Raw genomic sequence first — 17,411 nt, 5'->3', positions numbered from 1 at the left:
GTAAACCAACCTTCTGGTTTCCTAATATATAATATCAGTCAAGTATAGTAAAATAATTTAAAATAATTTGACATAATATATATACTTAAAGTATATTTCACATTATACAAATATTCTATATTTATCTATTATTTTAGATCTGTACATCCCTTTAAATTTGTTTATTGAGCTACACTTCTTTTGTTTATCATCTAAGCTATTCCATAATTTTACCCCTTTAACCGATATACCTTTATTATTTATTCTAGCATGCGTTTGTTCAAAAATGGCAATTGCTCTCTCTAGGCCGGAACAGCCTCTGGATACAGCGTGGGAGCAGGTGATTGTGTGCGTTGTACATTATTATTGCAGTATTTTGGTTGACTAGATCTTGTAGTTTTAAGGTGTTCAGTTTAATAAATAGTGGATTAGTTGGTGCATAATAGTCAGTTTGGTTAACAATTCTGATGGCTTTCTTCTCGAGTAAGAATATTGGATTTATAATTGTTTTATAGTTGTTCCCCCATACTTCCACACAATAACTGATGTATGGGAGTACGAGGGAGCTAGGTTTCTATATCTATGATCATTGCCATGTGCACGGAACAGCAAAGCCTGTTTTTCTATTTCACCAAATGTCAGCTGTTTATTAGAGCTGGCTCCTGGGTTGCCAGATCTTGTGCGATATCCCCCCACGGGTATGGACTAGTCTTCCTATAATTCTACAAACCTCTGTAGTGGTGTTGTAGTGGTGGTGAGACCAAAACTGTTCTGCCCGGTTTTCCTCAGTGGCTGGAGCAATTGATCTGAATTTGCACACAGCCATTCATCATTACCATGTGCACGGAACAGCAAAGCCCGTTTTTCGATTTCACCAAATGTCAGTTGTTCATTAGCGTTTTTGTGTTCGCTGGCTCCCGGGTTGCCAGATCATGTGTGCATATGCCCCCACGGGTATGGACTAGTCTTCCTATAATTCTACAAACCTCTGTAGTGGTGGTGAGGCAAAATTGGTTCTGCCTGGTTCTCCTCAGTGGCTGGAGCAATTGATCTGAATTTGCACACAGCCATTGACCATTACCATGTGCACGGAACAGTGAAGCCCGTTTTTCGATTTCCCCAAATCTCAGCTGTTTATTAGCGTTTTTGTGTTAAAGAATGTCGCCATGGTTACGGCTGCCCAGCTGTGGGATGGCCCTGCGAGCTATGGGATGAATGATCAACAGAGAGTGTGTGTGTGTTCGCGACGGGACCCGGGGTGGCCGCAACGGGACGCGGCGGGGGGGTGGGGGGGTACCGCGACGGGGGGGACGGGGGGCGTTTGCAACTACTTTCGCCTGCGCACTTCACAGGGTATGGACTAGTTAATGATAATAATTGATAAACCATTCATACTGATTGTTCAAAGAACATGAGCATGTGGTCTGTTTCATGCATATAAATAAATACACTGCTAAACTTCTTAATGTTGATAAACACTTTAATAAACAATTCTACTTCTTGATGACCATTTAAGACATTTATAGTACTGTTTGGAATTTGTACAATAATGTGCAGTATACTTTTTTATTTACTTTCACACGCACGCATGTCGCACACACGCACGCATGCACGCACACACACACACACACACACACACACACACACAGAGTGTATGTATCTATGTGTAGAGAGAGTAATTATTGAATTAAATAATAATGAACAGTAATTGTGTCCCATCTTGCACATGGTATCGTGTCATTTCTCATCTCTTGTGTTTTTGTGACAAGAAGACTGAAGCCATCTCATGATGATAGTGCGTGATAGTGCGTCACCAGTCAGTCATGTAGTGTGGAAACCACAATTCGAGCGAAAGTTGTAGTGTGAACTTCACAATAACTTGACGACTGGCGTGGAAGGAAGTCCTGCAGTGTGTATGTGTCTGCACGTAACTGTCAAAAGCTTAGTTCAGAGCATTGAAAGTATTATTTTAATCCCACCAGTGGTGAACTTACTAGGGCCCCAGGCTCTAGCTGGGGGAATGAACTACTTCTATCAAGTAATACGCAGCTAGGTCTGTCTATGATGTATGCCCTTGAAGGGCCCCCTGGCCTGGGACGGCTGTGGTGCTGTAGGTTGGCTTCCAATCAATCAATCAATCAGTCAGTCAGTCAGTCAGTCAGTCAAGTAAATGTTTTAGTTTATAAATGTTTTAGAAATTGCTAAGTCATTTCATGTACAGCTCAGGATGAAAGCGTGCAAATGTGAACACACACCCTGTTGCCTGACCATCTTCTACACACATGCACAGAGGCAGCTGTGCACATAATCACACATAGCTCATGCACGTCCTCATTAGTTGAATGTCCAGATATAGGGGGCTTTGCTGGCTTCGCCCTGCAAACCACATCCACAAAGAGTAAAGGCGTGAAAAAGAAAAAGTTTGAAAATAGTTTTATCTCTAGCATTCATGTGACTTGTTGTTACTGAATTGTTAGTAAGAAGATTTTCACTTTGAAAAAAGTTAACATTTCTTGTCAGGGTTTTAGTAAGATGGAATTATTGTGAAAGTAATTTCGAAGCTGAATCTTTGTATGTAGTATGTATCTTTGTATGTAGTGTAGTATGTCAACGTGTTTCAAAGTGTAATGTCACTCACTGAGGATGTGATATGTTGACACCAATAGAAAAAACAACAACATGAAAGTAACTCAGCATGCTCTGTTTTTCCACCTACAGTGTCTGTTTGCCTGTACATACCTTCACATGCAGGTAAGCAACTTCTCTGAAAAAAGAAAAAAAATTTTTTTTGAAAAAAGGTAATGTTATGACATTGTAAATGTGAATTAATTTCTTTTTGATTGATAGAAGCTTCTCAGATCAGATTAGTTGGATCTTCTTCTCGGTGCTCTGGGAGAGTGGAGGTCTATCACAACAACAGCTGGGGAACAGTCTGTGATGACGACTGGGACCTGAATGATGCTGAGGTGGTTTGCAGAGAGCTGAGCTGTGGGACGGCACAGAGTGCTCCTGGAGGAGCCTATTTTGGCCAAGGGAATGGTTCAATCTGGATGGATGATGTGCTTTGTTCAGGAAGGGAAAAGTCTCTAACTCAATGCCCACACAGTGGATTTGGTGAACATAATTGTCAATATAATGAGGATGCTGGTGTCGTCTGCTCGGGTAAGAGCAGTGGATGTCATGGAACAGATAAATGTTTGTATAAACATCACAAAGTTGTAACACTATTGCTTTGTTTCTTTCTGAACAGGTCCAGTGGTGAGGCTGGTGAATGGTAGTGGACGGTGCTCTGGCAGGGTGGAGATCTATCATAACAACCACTGGGGAACAGTCTGTGATGACGACTGGGACCTGAATGATGCTGAGGTGGTTTGCAGAGAGCTGAGCTGTGGGACGGCACAGAGTGCTCCTGGAAGAGCCTATTTTGGACAGGGGACTGGTTCAATCTGGATGGATGAGGTGGGATGTGCAGGAAGTGAAATGTCTTTAACTCAGTGCCAACACAGTGGGTTTGGTGTACATGGTTGTAAACACGGCAAGGATGCTGGTGTTGTCTGTTCAGGTAAGAGCAGTGGATTTCATGGAACTCATCACAGATACATGTTTGTATTATAAACATCACAAAGTTGTAACACTATTTATTTCATGTTCATGTTCAGTGGTGAGGCTGGTGAATGGTAGTGGCCAGTGCTCTGGCAGGGTGGAGGTCTATCGTAAAAACAGCTGGGGAACAGTCTGTGATGACGACTGGGACCTGAATGATGCTGCGGTGGTTTGCAGAGAGCTGAGCTGTGGGACGGCACAGAGTGCTCCTGGAGGAGCCTATTTTGGCCAAGGGAATGGTCCAATCTGGATGGATTATGTGCGTTGTTCAGGAAGGGAAATGTCTCTAACTCAATGCCGACACAGAGGATTTGGTGTACATGATTGTGTTCACAATGAGGATGCTGGTGTCGTCTGTTCAGGTAAGAGCAGTGGATGTCATGGAACTCATCACAGATACATGTTTGTATAAACATCACAAAGTTGTAACACTATTTATTTCATGCTCAGGTTTAGTGAGGCTGGTGAATGGTAGTGGACGGTGCTCTGGCAGGGTGGAGGTCTATCATAACAACCACTGGGGAACAGTCTGTGATGACGACTGGGACCTGAAAGATGCTGAGGTGGTTTGCAGAGAGCTGAGCTGTGGGACGGCACAAAGTGCTCCCGGAGGTGCCCATTTTGGCCAAGGGAATGGTTCAATCTGGCTGGAAAACATGAGTTGTTCAGGAAGTGAAAGGTCTCTAACTGAGTGCTCCCACAGAGGATTTGGTGAACACAACTGTGGACATGATGAGGATGCTGGTGTCGTCTGTTCAGGTAAAAGTGAATGCTGTGTCACAAAACACCAGAGGAGCAGCTTCTGGTAACTTAAGAACAAAAACAGCACCAAAAACTAATTTTCTAAAACTCACTGGTGCCAAAATGCCTTTTAAGTAACTTGTCAAGTATGTAACTGTTATTTGTGTATTTGTTTAATTTGACTGGATTGTTGGATTTGATTTTAAAATGTTAATGTGTCTTTTTGTATTCATTAATTTTTTTATTTATTTTTTCAATTTACTATTATTAGTATTTTTAGTTGTACATTTGTATTGTATTTTCTTTGTTCAGGACTCCAGGAACACTAGAGGCTCATTCACGTGACTTTAATTGGGATCCTTTAATAAACATAAACATAAAATGACAAAACGTACAGTATATAAAATCACAAAAGTGCTACACTATTTATTTCTTTCTGTTTTATCTCGGCCAGGCTGAGATTCTTCCACCTGTGTGTGTGTGTGTGTGTGTGTGTGGGTGTGTGTGTGTGTGTGTGTGTGTGTGGGGGGGGGGGGGGTCGCCGACTTCTGGAGTGTTCAGTGCCAAAGTCTTCCAAAAAAATTATCTCTATTAATATTCCTCCCTCTCTCCCTCCTCGCTCTCCAGAACTTCCATTCCTTCCTCCCTCCCTCCCTCCAGAACTTCCATTCCTTCCTCCCTCTCTCCCTCCTCTCCCTCCAGAATGTCCATCATCTCGTCTGCTAGTGATTGTGACTGTAGCAGCTCTGCTCCTCCTCGTACTGCTGCTGTTAATTGGTCGCTGGCTGATGTTCAGAAAAACTGCAGCCAGGACTAACCAAACAGTCTGTGAGTAATACTAATTCTATGCACGAGAATGCTACGCACACCATAATCACCAAAAAGAAACCAACGTTTTGGCAGTTACCTGCCGAAACGTTGGTTTCTTTTCACTCTGCGTCCAAAATAAAGTATTGGAACTTTGGCTACCAGTGTGTGCGACCACTTTCTAATACTATTTCTAAACATAGCGTCTTCATCTTGAAGCATCAATTTAAACCGATCGGTCAAGTCTCTGGTCGAATAGAAAACACAAGGTAATAATGTGAATTGCAGGTGTGATTAATTTAAGTTTGTGTGCCAGCATGAAGTTAGCTAAAAAGGATTTCCATGCTGGCACATAAACCCCAGCATCCTTATTGTGGGAAATACTTTAGCAGAAAATAGCAGATCAAAAAGCTTGTCGATCGGCTATTTTCAGCAAAAGATTTCCCCACAATGACAGAAAACAGAAAAGGCACTAGCAGAGCACTGAAGGAACATTTGTGGTTTAAGTGGTTAATAAACCTCCCTGTAGTGTGAACACTAGTCCTGGTTTGACTATTGTGACCTGACCTGCCAGAACTAACGCTATGCTCAGTATATCCTTTTATCCTTTCTGCACTGCATTTGTTTGAAAAAAAGTTACTCATGAGCTACTTTCACTTTCAAACAAGTAATTTTAGTTTTACTTAAGTAAAGCTTCCTTATAGTACTCTTACTCTTTCCTGCCCCATGGTCAGTAGTTGCTGAATTCGAAATAAGAGTTAGGGATTTCTTGTATAATATTCGCACGCATTCGCTCGCACGCACGCACACACACACACACACACACACACACACACACACACAGACGCATGCACGCACGCACACGCACACGCACACGCACACGCACACGCACACGCACACGCACATATTGATGTTATTGATGTCCACACGTAGAGACAGGATACAAGGACGTTTGTGTCCTTACTGTTCACGGAAGAGGCAACGTCGGCCGCCGTAGACTACATCAGAGTAGTGCCTTCCTGTATGCAAGCCAGATGATGCCATATAGCCACAGAAGTTGCAATAATGCATCTAAAATCTGCACCTACTACATTAAAGCTGGTAGTTACAACGGGTGTGGTTGTTAGATGTTACAAAAAATAACACAGGCGTCTCACCGCCATTCTCACTCACACACACAGACACACAGACACACACACACACACGCGCACGCACACGCACACACACACACACACACACACACACACACACACACACACACACACACACACACACACACACACACACACACTCTACATTTAATAATGTGCAATCAGTTTCTTCGATGTTTTTTTTACAGTGTATTAGGGTGTAATATAGAGGGTGGATCATCTACGTGTACTAAGTCCCAGACTAGGAATTGAATAATGAGATCAAGTTGATTTGATTTAACATATGACACCAACACTGATATACCTTTATGAATGTATGTATTTCTTCTAAGATATGATGAAAACCTACAATACAGAGGGGAGAGATGATGATGAAGAGGATGAAGAAGACTATGTCAATGCAGTGGTCTCCACCTGTCACCAAGGCACAAATGATGACAGTGATGACTATGAGAAAATGTCAGTAAATTGAGGGTTTGAATTTTTTTTCCTATTTTAAGGTGATTTTTAATGCAGACTAAATGTGTTCCCATCTCCTGTGCTGGTCATTAACTTATAGATATCACGCTGAACTAATGTCTTCTCATGTCGATCTCAGAGACTGCATGGCAGAGGAGAATGATGAGACAGACATGTACCCCGCACCAAAGGAACCCTGCACCAAAGAACATCCCAACCCTGGAAGGAGAGCAATGGAGGGCCAGAGTGTCGATGAAGAAGGACACCACGTGGCCCTGCATCCCTGCAATGGACATGAGCAGGACAGCATCTATATTAAACCAGACATGTCCCCCGAGAGCAGCACCAAAGAACATCTCAGCCCTGGAGGGAGAGCAGTGGCAAGTCCACTAAGTGTTGTTGTTGAAGAAGAAGACAACTACATAGCCTTTGAACCCTGCGATGAAGATAAGCAGGACAACATCGATGATGACTGATGACTAGTAGGACCATGTTCTTTGTGTAATAACAATTCAGTTTTATTCAATTTAAATCTGTTTTACTTCAGGCAGAGAGAGGAGAGAATGCGAAACAAGACTGTTTTTGATTGGAATCCAGGTCCTCAAATACCAACTGGCTCAGCCAGTTGAATGTAATGTATTCTATTTAATGTTTTGAATAGAATACAACGTACACAGCAGGTTTGTTATATTGAGTTGATACAGTAGGAGCAGACTTGTTATTATTAAGTCTGTGATATTTTATACACCATAAGGTATTTAACGTTGACTAAACACTTATGATAAAGAGAAGTTCTTTGAATAACTAAATGACATCCAAACACATTTGGATGTCAGGAGATGGATCTCCTCAAGTAGAACTTTTGTTCAGGTTTGTAGATTTTGAAACATTCCAGTAAAAAAAAAAATCTTTGTCCTTACAATGAGCGAATGAAAATAGACTAGATAATCTCTTTGATGCTGTAAATAGACTGCTATTTGTTATTAGTTTGCATGCATTTTAATTAAGAAACATTTATAATCTATTCTAAACAATCATAATGTGAAAATTGAGAGAAAACTCACAAATACTCCAAAGGAATTGATTTTGGTTGTAATTTAGCTTTTTGTTTATTTGTTGCCATTGCTTTTGCACACTTTAACATGATGGAAGTCAATCCTGGCCTGTACATTATACTGTGGATTCTTTATGACATATGAGGCCAGGTTTGACTGTGAACGAGACCCCCATAATTCCTCAATATATTAATGTATTAATTTTGTTTTTAAGGTACATCTACAGTGCTCGATTTGTTGAAAGAAATGACAGCAAATGCATTAAATGTCAAAATGCTATTTGACTGCGACTGAATCCTGGTCCAGGACATGTGCTGCATTTCACTGCTCTCTTAAAAGATAGCACAGGGGTCCGTCCCCCTTGTGACCTTTGTGATCTTTAAGTTTCTTATATACTATTTTGTTCTTTTGATTTCTGCACAAAAGAAAGTAATGGTTGGGATGTTAAATTGTTTAGTGTTATTTTGAATAAAGATACTGCAGACTGTACAGAGAACATGTTTCTATATTCACTTTGTTGATCATCCATCCATTCATCCATCTATCCATTCATCCATACTGTACATTTATCCATCCATCCATACATACATACATCCATCCATACATACATACTGTACATATACATACATACATACATCCTGTACATATATACATTCATCTTCATTAGTTCCTGCAGAGAATCCCAGACTTCCCTTTCCCTGGCCACATCAGCCAGCTCTGACTGGGGATGCTTCGGTGTACCTAGACCAGCATGGAGATATGATACCTCCACCTTGTCCTCGGTCTTCCCTGTGGCCTCCTCCCAGCTGGTCATGCATGGAAAACCATCCCTGCGGAGACGATCAGGACGCATCCTTAAGATGGCTGAACCACCTCACCTGGCTCCTTTCTATGTATTTATTGAGCACAGAATAGATTTGTTTGCTCACATAAAATTGTATTTGCTTACACACAATTTTTCTTGAAAATATAATTCATGTGCTTGCTTCAAATCTCCCATTGCTCACTCAGGAATGAGGCACTTACAGTAGGTATATAACGCCATAATTCAGTCCTGCTAGCAAGCTTATGGAATGACTTGTAGGGCCACTAAATGGTGTTTTCCTATCTTTGAACAGTAGGATAACTTTTGCTTCATTCCAAACCTTGATTGGCTGTTTCATGCATGCAATTATGTGACAAATTGGGCTTGCATTTGTGATCTGGCTCAATAATGAGGAAGTCTCACCATTATCATGGTTTCCTGCACACATTCATTGTAGAACTCACCACTTCTTCCTAGTTTAGTATTAACCTTCACCGGAGACTGACAGAGAAGACCCTATCAATTTATCTCTGCGCCATGGGACTCGTAATATGGAGAAAAATCCTGTATTTGTTCATGAGTGAGTGCCAGGTTTTATTATTCTATCAATTGATGTTTCCGGCGTATTAATAGAAAATAAAGGTATGACTATGGGTGTATTTTTCTATTTCAATGAAGTGAGGGCTCCTTCGTAACATTGTAGGGCAATTTATGATAGTACAGTAACTGGTATTGAGTTGAGGGATTGCTTGATTGATTGATTGAATACTTTATTAGTCAGAAATGTAAACAGCACGTGTTGCAGTAAGACATTAAGGCTAAAAGGATAACTCAAGGGGCATCATTGTACGTATGAATATTTACTGCATGGTGAATGCATTTATATATTAAAGCCCAGCTTTTCTGCACAGTGTTGTCTGCTGTAAGATAGATCCCAGAAATGCACAATGCTTTGCTAAAGGCAGTCGTTGTGGGCACTGAGGGTGAGCATCCTCGGTGGTGACTGTGCCCGAGGTGCGCTCAGATAGAGGCGGTGGACGGAGACATCCACAGTAGCTCCTCAGCGTTCCAAATGATGCTCGCATCCTGGAAGTCAGCCAGGCAGGTTCTTATCGGTCACAGTTACGCCTATACGGAGGGTCCCTTTTGCTCTTACCAGGGTCCACTTCCCTCTGTTTGTTTGTTTGTAGTGCGTGGTGAGACCAAAACTGTTCTGCCCGGTTCTCCTCAGTGGCTGGAGCAATTGATCTGAATTTGCACACAGCCATTCATAGTAGTAGTAGTAGTAGTAGTAGTTTATTTTGGTCAATTTAAAAGCATATCAATACAACGCCTTCATTAGTTGTCATAGTAACATAGACCAAAAAGGTGTAGGCTGAAGCTTTAGCTTATTATACCTACCCTTTTTATCTTTGAATAGCTATCAAGAACTTTGTAAGTAAAAACTAAACAAAACAACAAAAACAAACGGAGAACAACAGAGACAACAACAAACAAATATAACAGACTATATAAACAAGAAAAAAACTAAACAAAACAAACAAACACACAAAGACAGAAAACAACAAAATTAATAATATACATTTATAAAACAACAACAGATCACTTGGGTTTCTTAAAAAGAAAAGAAAACAAGTGACGTAAACCAACCTTCTGGTTTCCTAATATATAATATCAGTCAAGTATAGTAAAATAATTTAAAAATAATTTGACATTTAATATATATACTTAAAGTATATTTCATATTATACAAATATTCTATATTTATCTATTATGTTAGATCTGTACATCCCTTTAAATTTGTTTATTGAGCTACACTCCTTTTGTTTATCATTTAAGCTATTCCATAATTTTACCCCTTTAACCGATATACATCTACCTTTATTATTTATTCTAGCATGCGTTTGTTCAAAAATGGCAATTCCCCTTAGGTTGTACCGGCTCTCTCTAGGCCGGAACAGCCTCTGGATACAGCGCAGGAGCAGGTGATTGTGTGCCTTGTACATTATTATTGCAGTATTTTGGTTAACTAGATCTTGTAGTTTTAAGGTGTTCAGTTTAATAAATAGTGGATTAGTTGGTGCATAATAGTCAGTTTGGATATTGGATTTATAATTGTTTTATAGTTGTTCCCCCATACTTCCACACAATAACTGATGTATGGGAGTACGAGGGAGCTAGGTTTCTATATTTATGATCATTGCCATGTGCACGGAACAGCAAAGCCTGTTTTTCGATTTCACCAAATGTCAGCTGTTTATTAGTGCTGGCTCCTGGGTTGCCAGATCATGTGCGCATATCCCCCCACGGGTATGGACTAGTCTTCCTATAATTCTACAAACCTCTGTAATGGTGTTGTAGTGGTGGTGAGACCAAAACTGTTCTGCCCGGTTTTCCTCAGTGGCTGGAGCAATTGATCTGAATTTGCACACAGCCATTCATCATTACCATGTGCACGGAACAGCGAAGCCCGTTTTTCGATTTCACCAAATGTCAGCTGTTCATTAGCGTTTTTGTGTTCGCTGGCTCCCGGGTTGCCAGATCATGTGTGCATATCCCCCCACGGGTATGGACTAGTCTTCCTATAATTCTACAAACCTCTGTAGTGGTGGTGTAGTGGTGGTGAGGCAAAATTGGTTCTGCCCAGTTCTCCACAGTGGCTGGAGCAATTGATCTGAATTTGCATACAGCCATTGACCATTACCATGTGCACGGAACAGTGAAGCCCGTATTTCCCCAAATCTCAGCTGTTTATTAGCGTTTTTGTGTTAAAGAATGTCCCCATGGTTACGGCTGCCCAGCTGTGGGATGGCCCCGCGAGCTACACTGTATGGGATGAATGATCAACAGAGAGTGTGTGTGTGTTCGCGACGGGACCCGGGGTGGCCGCAACGGGTCGCAGCGGGGGGTGGGGGGGTACTGCGACGGGGGGGATGGGGGGGACGGTGGGCAACTACTTTCGCCTGCGCACTTCACAGGGTATGGACTAGTTAATGATAATAATTGATAAACCATTCATACTGATTGTTCAAAGAACATGAGCATGTGGTCTGTTTCATGCATATAAATAAATACACTGCTAAACTTCTTAATGTTGATAAACACTTTAATAAACAATTCTACTTCTTGATGACCATTTAAGACATTTATAGTACTGTTTGGAATTTGTTCAATAATGTGCAGTATACTTTTTTATTTACTTTCACACGCACGCATGTCGCACACACGCACGCATGCACGCACACACACACAGAGTGTATGTATCTATGTGTAAAGAGAGTAATTATTGAATTAAATAATTAATAATAACAGTAATTGTGTCCCATCTTGCACATGGTATCGTGTCATTTCCCATCTCTTGTGTTTTCGTGACAAGAAGACTGTAGACATCTCATGATGATAGTGCGTGATAGTGCGTCACCTTTCAGTCATGTAGTGTGGAAACCACAACTCGAGCGAAATTTGTAGTGTGAACTTCACAATAACTTGACGACTGGCGTGGAAGGAAGTCTTGCAGTGTGTATGTGCCTGCACGTAACTCTCAAAAGCTATAGTTCAGAGCATTGAACGTATTATTTTAATCCCACCACTGGTGAACTTACTAGAGCCACAGGCTCTATAGCCTGGGTGAATGAACTACTTCTATCAAGTTATGCGCAGCTAGGTCTGTCGATGATGTATCCCCTTGAAGGGCCCCCTGGCCTGGGACGGCTGTGGTGCTGTAGGTTGGCTTCCAACCAACCAATCAACCAATCAATCAATCAATCAATCAATCAGTCAGTCAGTCTAGTAAATGTTTTAGTTTATAAATGTTTTAGAAATTGCTGAGTCATTTCATGTACAGCTCAGGATGAAAGCGCGCAAATGTGAACACACACCCTGTTGCCTGACCATCTTCTACACACATGCACAGAGGCAGCTGTGCACATAATCACACATAGCTTATGCTCTTCCTCATTAGTTGAATGTCCAGATATAGGGGGCTTTGCTGGCTTCGCCCTGCAAACCACATCCACAAAGAGTAAAGGCGTGAAAAAGAAAAAGTTTGAAAAGAGCACAAGTTTTATCTCTAGCATTCATGTGACTTATGCTGAATTGTTAGTAAGAAGGTTTTCACTTTAAAACAAAAATCTCGTCAGGGTCTTAGTAAGATGGACTCAAACAAGGTCATTTAGCTTTATTGTCCCTTTGCAATTATTGTGAAAGTCATTTCCCAGCTGAATCTTTGTATGTAGTTTGTACCTTTGTATCAAGTATATTATGTCAGCATGTTTCAAAGTGTAACATCACTCACTGGCGATATGTGTTATGTTGACACCAATAGAAAAAAATCACACCCTGTGTGAAGTGGGCGGTGTCTTGCTAGCTAATCACAATACTGAATGGAGTCAACCAATCATGTACAAAAGATAAATACATTTATTGAAACACTCTTTATGATGGACGAAACCATAACTTGAAAAAAACCAAATTTGGTTTTTTTCAAGTTATGGTTGCTTATATAGGGCTATGCACATGTGTCATGTGACACTGGCCAATCACAGTCCTGAATAGACTGTGATTGGCCAATCACAGCGCAGGATAATTGTACAAATTTCCTGGGCCCAGATCACAGCGCAGGAAAATGTACATTTTTCCAAATCTCACTTATAGGGGCGGTTTCACCGCCCAAAAACAACATGAAAGTAACTCAGCATGCTCTGTTTTTCCACCTACAGTGTCTGTTTTCCTGTACATACCTTCACATGCAGGTAAGCAACTTCTCTGAAAAAAAAAAAAAAAGGTATATTTTGAAAAAAGGTAATGTTATGACATTGTAAATGTGAATTGATTTATTTTTGACTGATAGAAGCTTCTCAGATCAGATTAGTTGGATCTTATTCTCGGTGCTCTGGGAGAGTAGAGGTCTATCATAAAAACAGCTGGGGAACAATCTGTGATGACGACTGGGACCTGAATGATGCTGAGGTGGTTTGCAGAGAGCTGAACTGTGGGACGGCACAGAGTGCTCCTGGAGGAGCCTATTTTGGCCAAGGGAATGGTTCAATCTGGATGGATGATGTGCTTTGTTCAGGAAGGGAAAAGTCTCTAACTCAATGCCCACGCAGTGGATTTGGTGTACATGATTGTAATCACAATGAGGATGCTGGTGTCGTCTGTTCAGGTAAGAGCAGTGGATTTCATGGAACTCATCACTGATGAATGTTTGTATAAACATCACAAATTTGTAACACTATTTATTTCATGTTCAGTGGTGAGGCTGGTGGATGGTAGTGGACGGTGCTCTGGCAGGGTAGAGGTCTATCAAAACAACCGCTGGGGAACAGTCTGTGATGACGACTGGGACCTGAATGATGCTGAGGTGGTTTGCAGAGAGCTGAGCTGTGGGACGGCACAGAGTGCTCCTAGAAATGCCCATTTTGGCCAAGGGAATGGTCCAATATGGAAGGATGATGTGCGTTGTTCAGGAAATGAAAAGTCTCTAACTCAGTGCCCACACAGAGGATTTGGTGTACAGAACTGTGGTCATAGTGAGGATGCTAGCGTTGTCTGTTCATCAGGTAAGAGTGGATGTTTTGTCACTCATCTCAAATAAATGATTGTTTATAGAAACAATCACAAAGGTGCAACACTATTTCTTTGTTTCTTTCTGACCAGCTCCAGTGGTGAGGCTGATGAATGGTAGTGGACGGTGCTCTGGCAGGGTGGAGGTCTATCATAACAACCACTGGGGAACAGTCTGTGATGACGACTGGGACCTGAAAGATGCTGAGGTGGTTTGCAGAGAGCTGAGCTGTGGAACGGCACAGAGTGCTCCTGGAAGTGCCCATTTTGGCCAAGGGACTGGTTCAATCTGGATGGATGATGTGCGTTGTTACGGAAATGAAAAGTCTCTAACTGAGTGCACACACAGAGCATTTGGTGAACATGATTGTGAACACGGCAAGGATGCTGGTGTCGTCTGTTCAGGTAAGAGTGGATGTTGTGTCACTCATCTAAAATAAATTATTGTTTATAGAAACAATCACAAAGATGCAACACTATTTCTTTGCTTCTTTCTGACCAAATCCAGTGGTGAGGCTGATGAATGGTAGTGGATGGTGCTCTGGCAGGGTGGAGGTCTATCATAACAACCACTGGGGAACAGTCTGTGATGACGACTGGGACCTGAATGATGCTGAGGTGGTTTGCAGAGAGCTGAGCTGTGGGACGGCACAGAGTGCTCCTGGAAATGCCTATTTTGGCCAAGGGAATGGTTCAATCTGGATGGAAAACATGGGCTGTTCAGGAAGTGAAAGGTCTCTAACTGAGTGCCCCCACAGAGGATTTGGTAAACACAACTGTGGACACGATGAGGATGCTGGTGTCGTCTGTTCAGGTAAGAGTAGTAAGTAAATCTAAAATAAATGTACAGCATATAAAATCACGTGTCGGGGTGGGCTGTCTGTCTGTCGGTCTGGGATTCCTCGCCATCTGCTGGAGAGTTCAATGACAGTGCCACACTTTTCATGCACACAACCAGTAGGCCAAGGTCAAACTGAGGTGAAAGTCTTCAAAAAGCGTAATCTTCCAAACACTAGCAAGGACAAACACTAGAGAAAGATGCCTATCTACCACCGGGGTAAACATTTGGAATAAATTAGACAAAGAACTTAAACTGAAAATTCAAATTAACATATAAAGCAAAGGTAATAAATAGATATATGGAATCACTAGTGATAAAGGTAATTTACATCTTTTCACATATGTACGTGTGCATACGAGCACACGTGCGTATTTATACGATATATATATATATATATATATATATATATATGTGTGTGTGTATGTATGTATGTATATATGTGTGTATGTATACTAATATTTATGTGAATCTAATTGTCCTCAAAATGTAATATAAACAATGAACATATTTATATATATGAAGCTACCACTTCATATATATAAATACAAATATATATATATATTTTTTTGTTTTTTTCTGTGTAATTGACGCAAAGCTAAAAATGTTTCTCTTCGTTCTGTTTCGTTTGTTTTGATATGTAAGACTTGTAGCATCGTTGACACTTGGTTTTCTTTTGTTTGTTTTCTGTTTTACCCCTTGTTTCCTTTTCTTTTGAGACAAGTAATTTAAATTAATAATTTGAATATTAATGAGGTGGGCATAATAAGCTTCGACTTCAGCCCAAACCTTTTCGGTCAAATGATCTTGTTGAAAATATTTTGTATGCTCAACTGTTTGTTTTTGTAAACCATGACCGAAACAAATAAACTGACTAACTAACTATTAATCTTCCTTCCTCCCTCCCTCCTCTCCCTCCAGAACCAGGATCTCGTCCACTAGTGATTGGAACTGTAGCAGCTCTGCTCCTCCTCTTACTGCTGCTGTTAATTGGTCGCTGGATGATGTTGAGGAGGAAATTCAGAAAGCCTGCAGCCAAGACTAACCCCACTGTCTGTGAGTAATACTAATCCTAAACATAGCCTCTTCATCTTGATGCATCAATATAAACCGATGGGTCAAGTCTCTGGTCGAATAGAAAACACGCAACAGTCTGGGGTCTGCAAGGCAGAAGATGCAAACAGTTCATGAAGATGTTGGCAAATGGGTAGTTGTTGGATGATGCAATTATTTTACTTCTGCGGATTTTGCCCTATCTGGCGTATTATGTCAGTGTAAGAACTGTGTATCTGTCTTTAGTCTCTACTTCATTATGCACCAGGAAGTTCAAGTGACAACACACACTACATTAACTAATGTGCAATCAGTTTCTTTAATGTTTCTTACAGTGTATTAGGGTGTACTATAGAGGGTGGATCATCTACGTGTACTAAGTACCAGACTAGGAATTGAATGAGATCAAGTTGATTTGATTTAACATATGACACCAACACGGATATACCTTATGAATGTATGTATTTCTTCTAAGATGACTACAACGTCAATGCAGAGGTCTCCACCTGTCACCGAGGCACCGATGATGACAGTGATGATGACTATGAGAAACTGTCAGTACATTGAGGGTTTGAAATTAACCTTCTTTTTTTCCTATTTCAAGTTGATTTTTAATGCAAAACTAAATGTGTTCCCATCTCCTGTGCTGGTCATTAACTCATAGATATCACGCTGAACTAATGTCTTCTCATGTCGATCTCAGAGACTGCATGGCAGAGGAGAATGATGAGACAGACATGTACCCCGACTACCCCGCACCAAATAAACCCCGCACCAAAGAAAATCCCAACCCTGGAAGGAGAGCAGTGGAGGGCCAGAGTGTCGACGAAGAAGGACAATACGTGGCCATGCATCCCTGCAATGGACATGAGCAGGACAACATCATTGCTAACCCAGACATGTCCCCCGAGAGCAGCACCAAAGAACATCCCAACCCTGGAAGGGGAGCAGTGGAGGGCCAGAGTGAAGATGGAGAAGGACACCATGTGGCCCTGCATCCCTGCAATGGACATGAGCAGGACAACATCTACGCTAACCCAGACATGTCCCCCGAGAGCAGCACCAAAGAACATCTCAGCCCTGGAGGGAGAGCAGCAAGTACACTAAGTGTTGTTGTTGAAGAAGAAGACAACTACATAGCCTTTGAACCCTGCGGTGAAGATAAGCAGGACAACACCTATGCTAAATGATGCCTTGTAGGCTAAGCCAGGGTTTCTCAAAGTGGGTGCCGTGACTCCAGTCCAGGGGTGCCGCAGAATACTTTGATAATATTTGTTGGTATGTATTTTTGGTGAACGTTCCCCCCAGACTAGGGATGCTGGGGTTTAAGTGGTTAAACGTCAAGTATAAAGTTA

At 41.4% G+C, this 17,411-nt stretch overlaps 1 protein-coding gene across 1 annotated transcript; it reads left to right on the top strand.

Moving 5' to 3' along the window:
* Positions 1–446: 446 nt before the first annotated feature.
* Positions 447–17,246, top strand: LOC308099404 (scavenger receptor cysteine-rich domain-containing protein DMBT1-like; the record flags this gene model as incomplete). The annotated part of the gene is given in 17 exon segments (XM_080448144.1): positions 447–462; positions 2,827–3,232; positions 3,234–3,550; positions 3,639–3,770; positions 4,033–4,341; positions 5,026–5,151; positions 6,614–6,740; positions 6,880–7,124; positions 8,507–8,688; positions 9,625–9,692; positions 13,499–13,764; positions 13,853–14,167; positions 14,265–14,570; positions 14,674–14,979; positions 15,925–16,059; positions 16,532–16,610; positions 16,760–17,246. Coding segments are annotated over 17 exon segments (3,822 nt in total).
* Positions 17,247–17,411: the final 165 nt, after the last annotated feature.

This window comes from Gymnoscopelus braueri (assembly GCF_963280865.1).
Source record: "Gymnoscopelus braueri genome assembly, chromosome: 13".
Lineage (NCBI taxonomy): Eukaryota > Metazoa > Chordata > Actinopteri > Myctophiformes > Myctophidae > Gymnoscopelus > Gymnoscopelus braueri.
The sequence above is the reverse complement of the archived record's forward strand: the minus strand, read 5'-3'. Positions and strand labels throughout refer to the sequence as shown.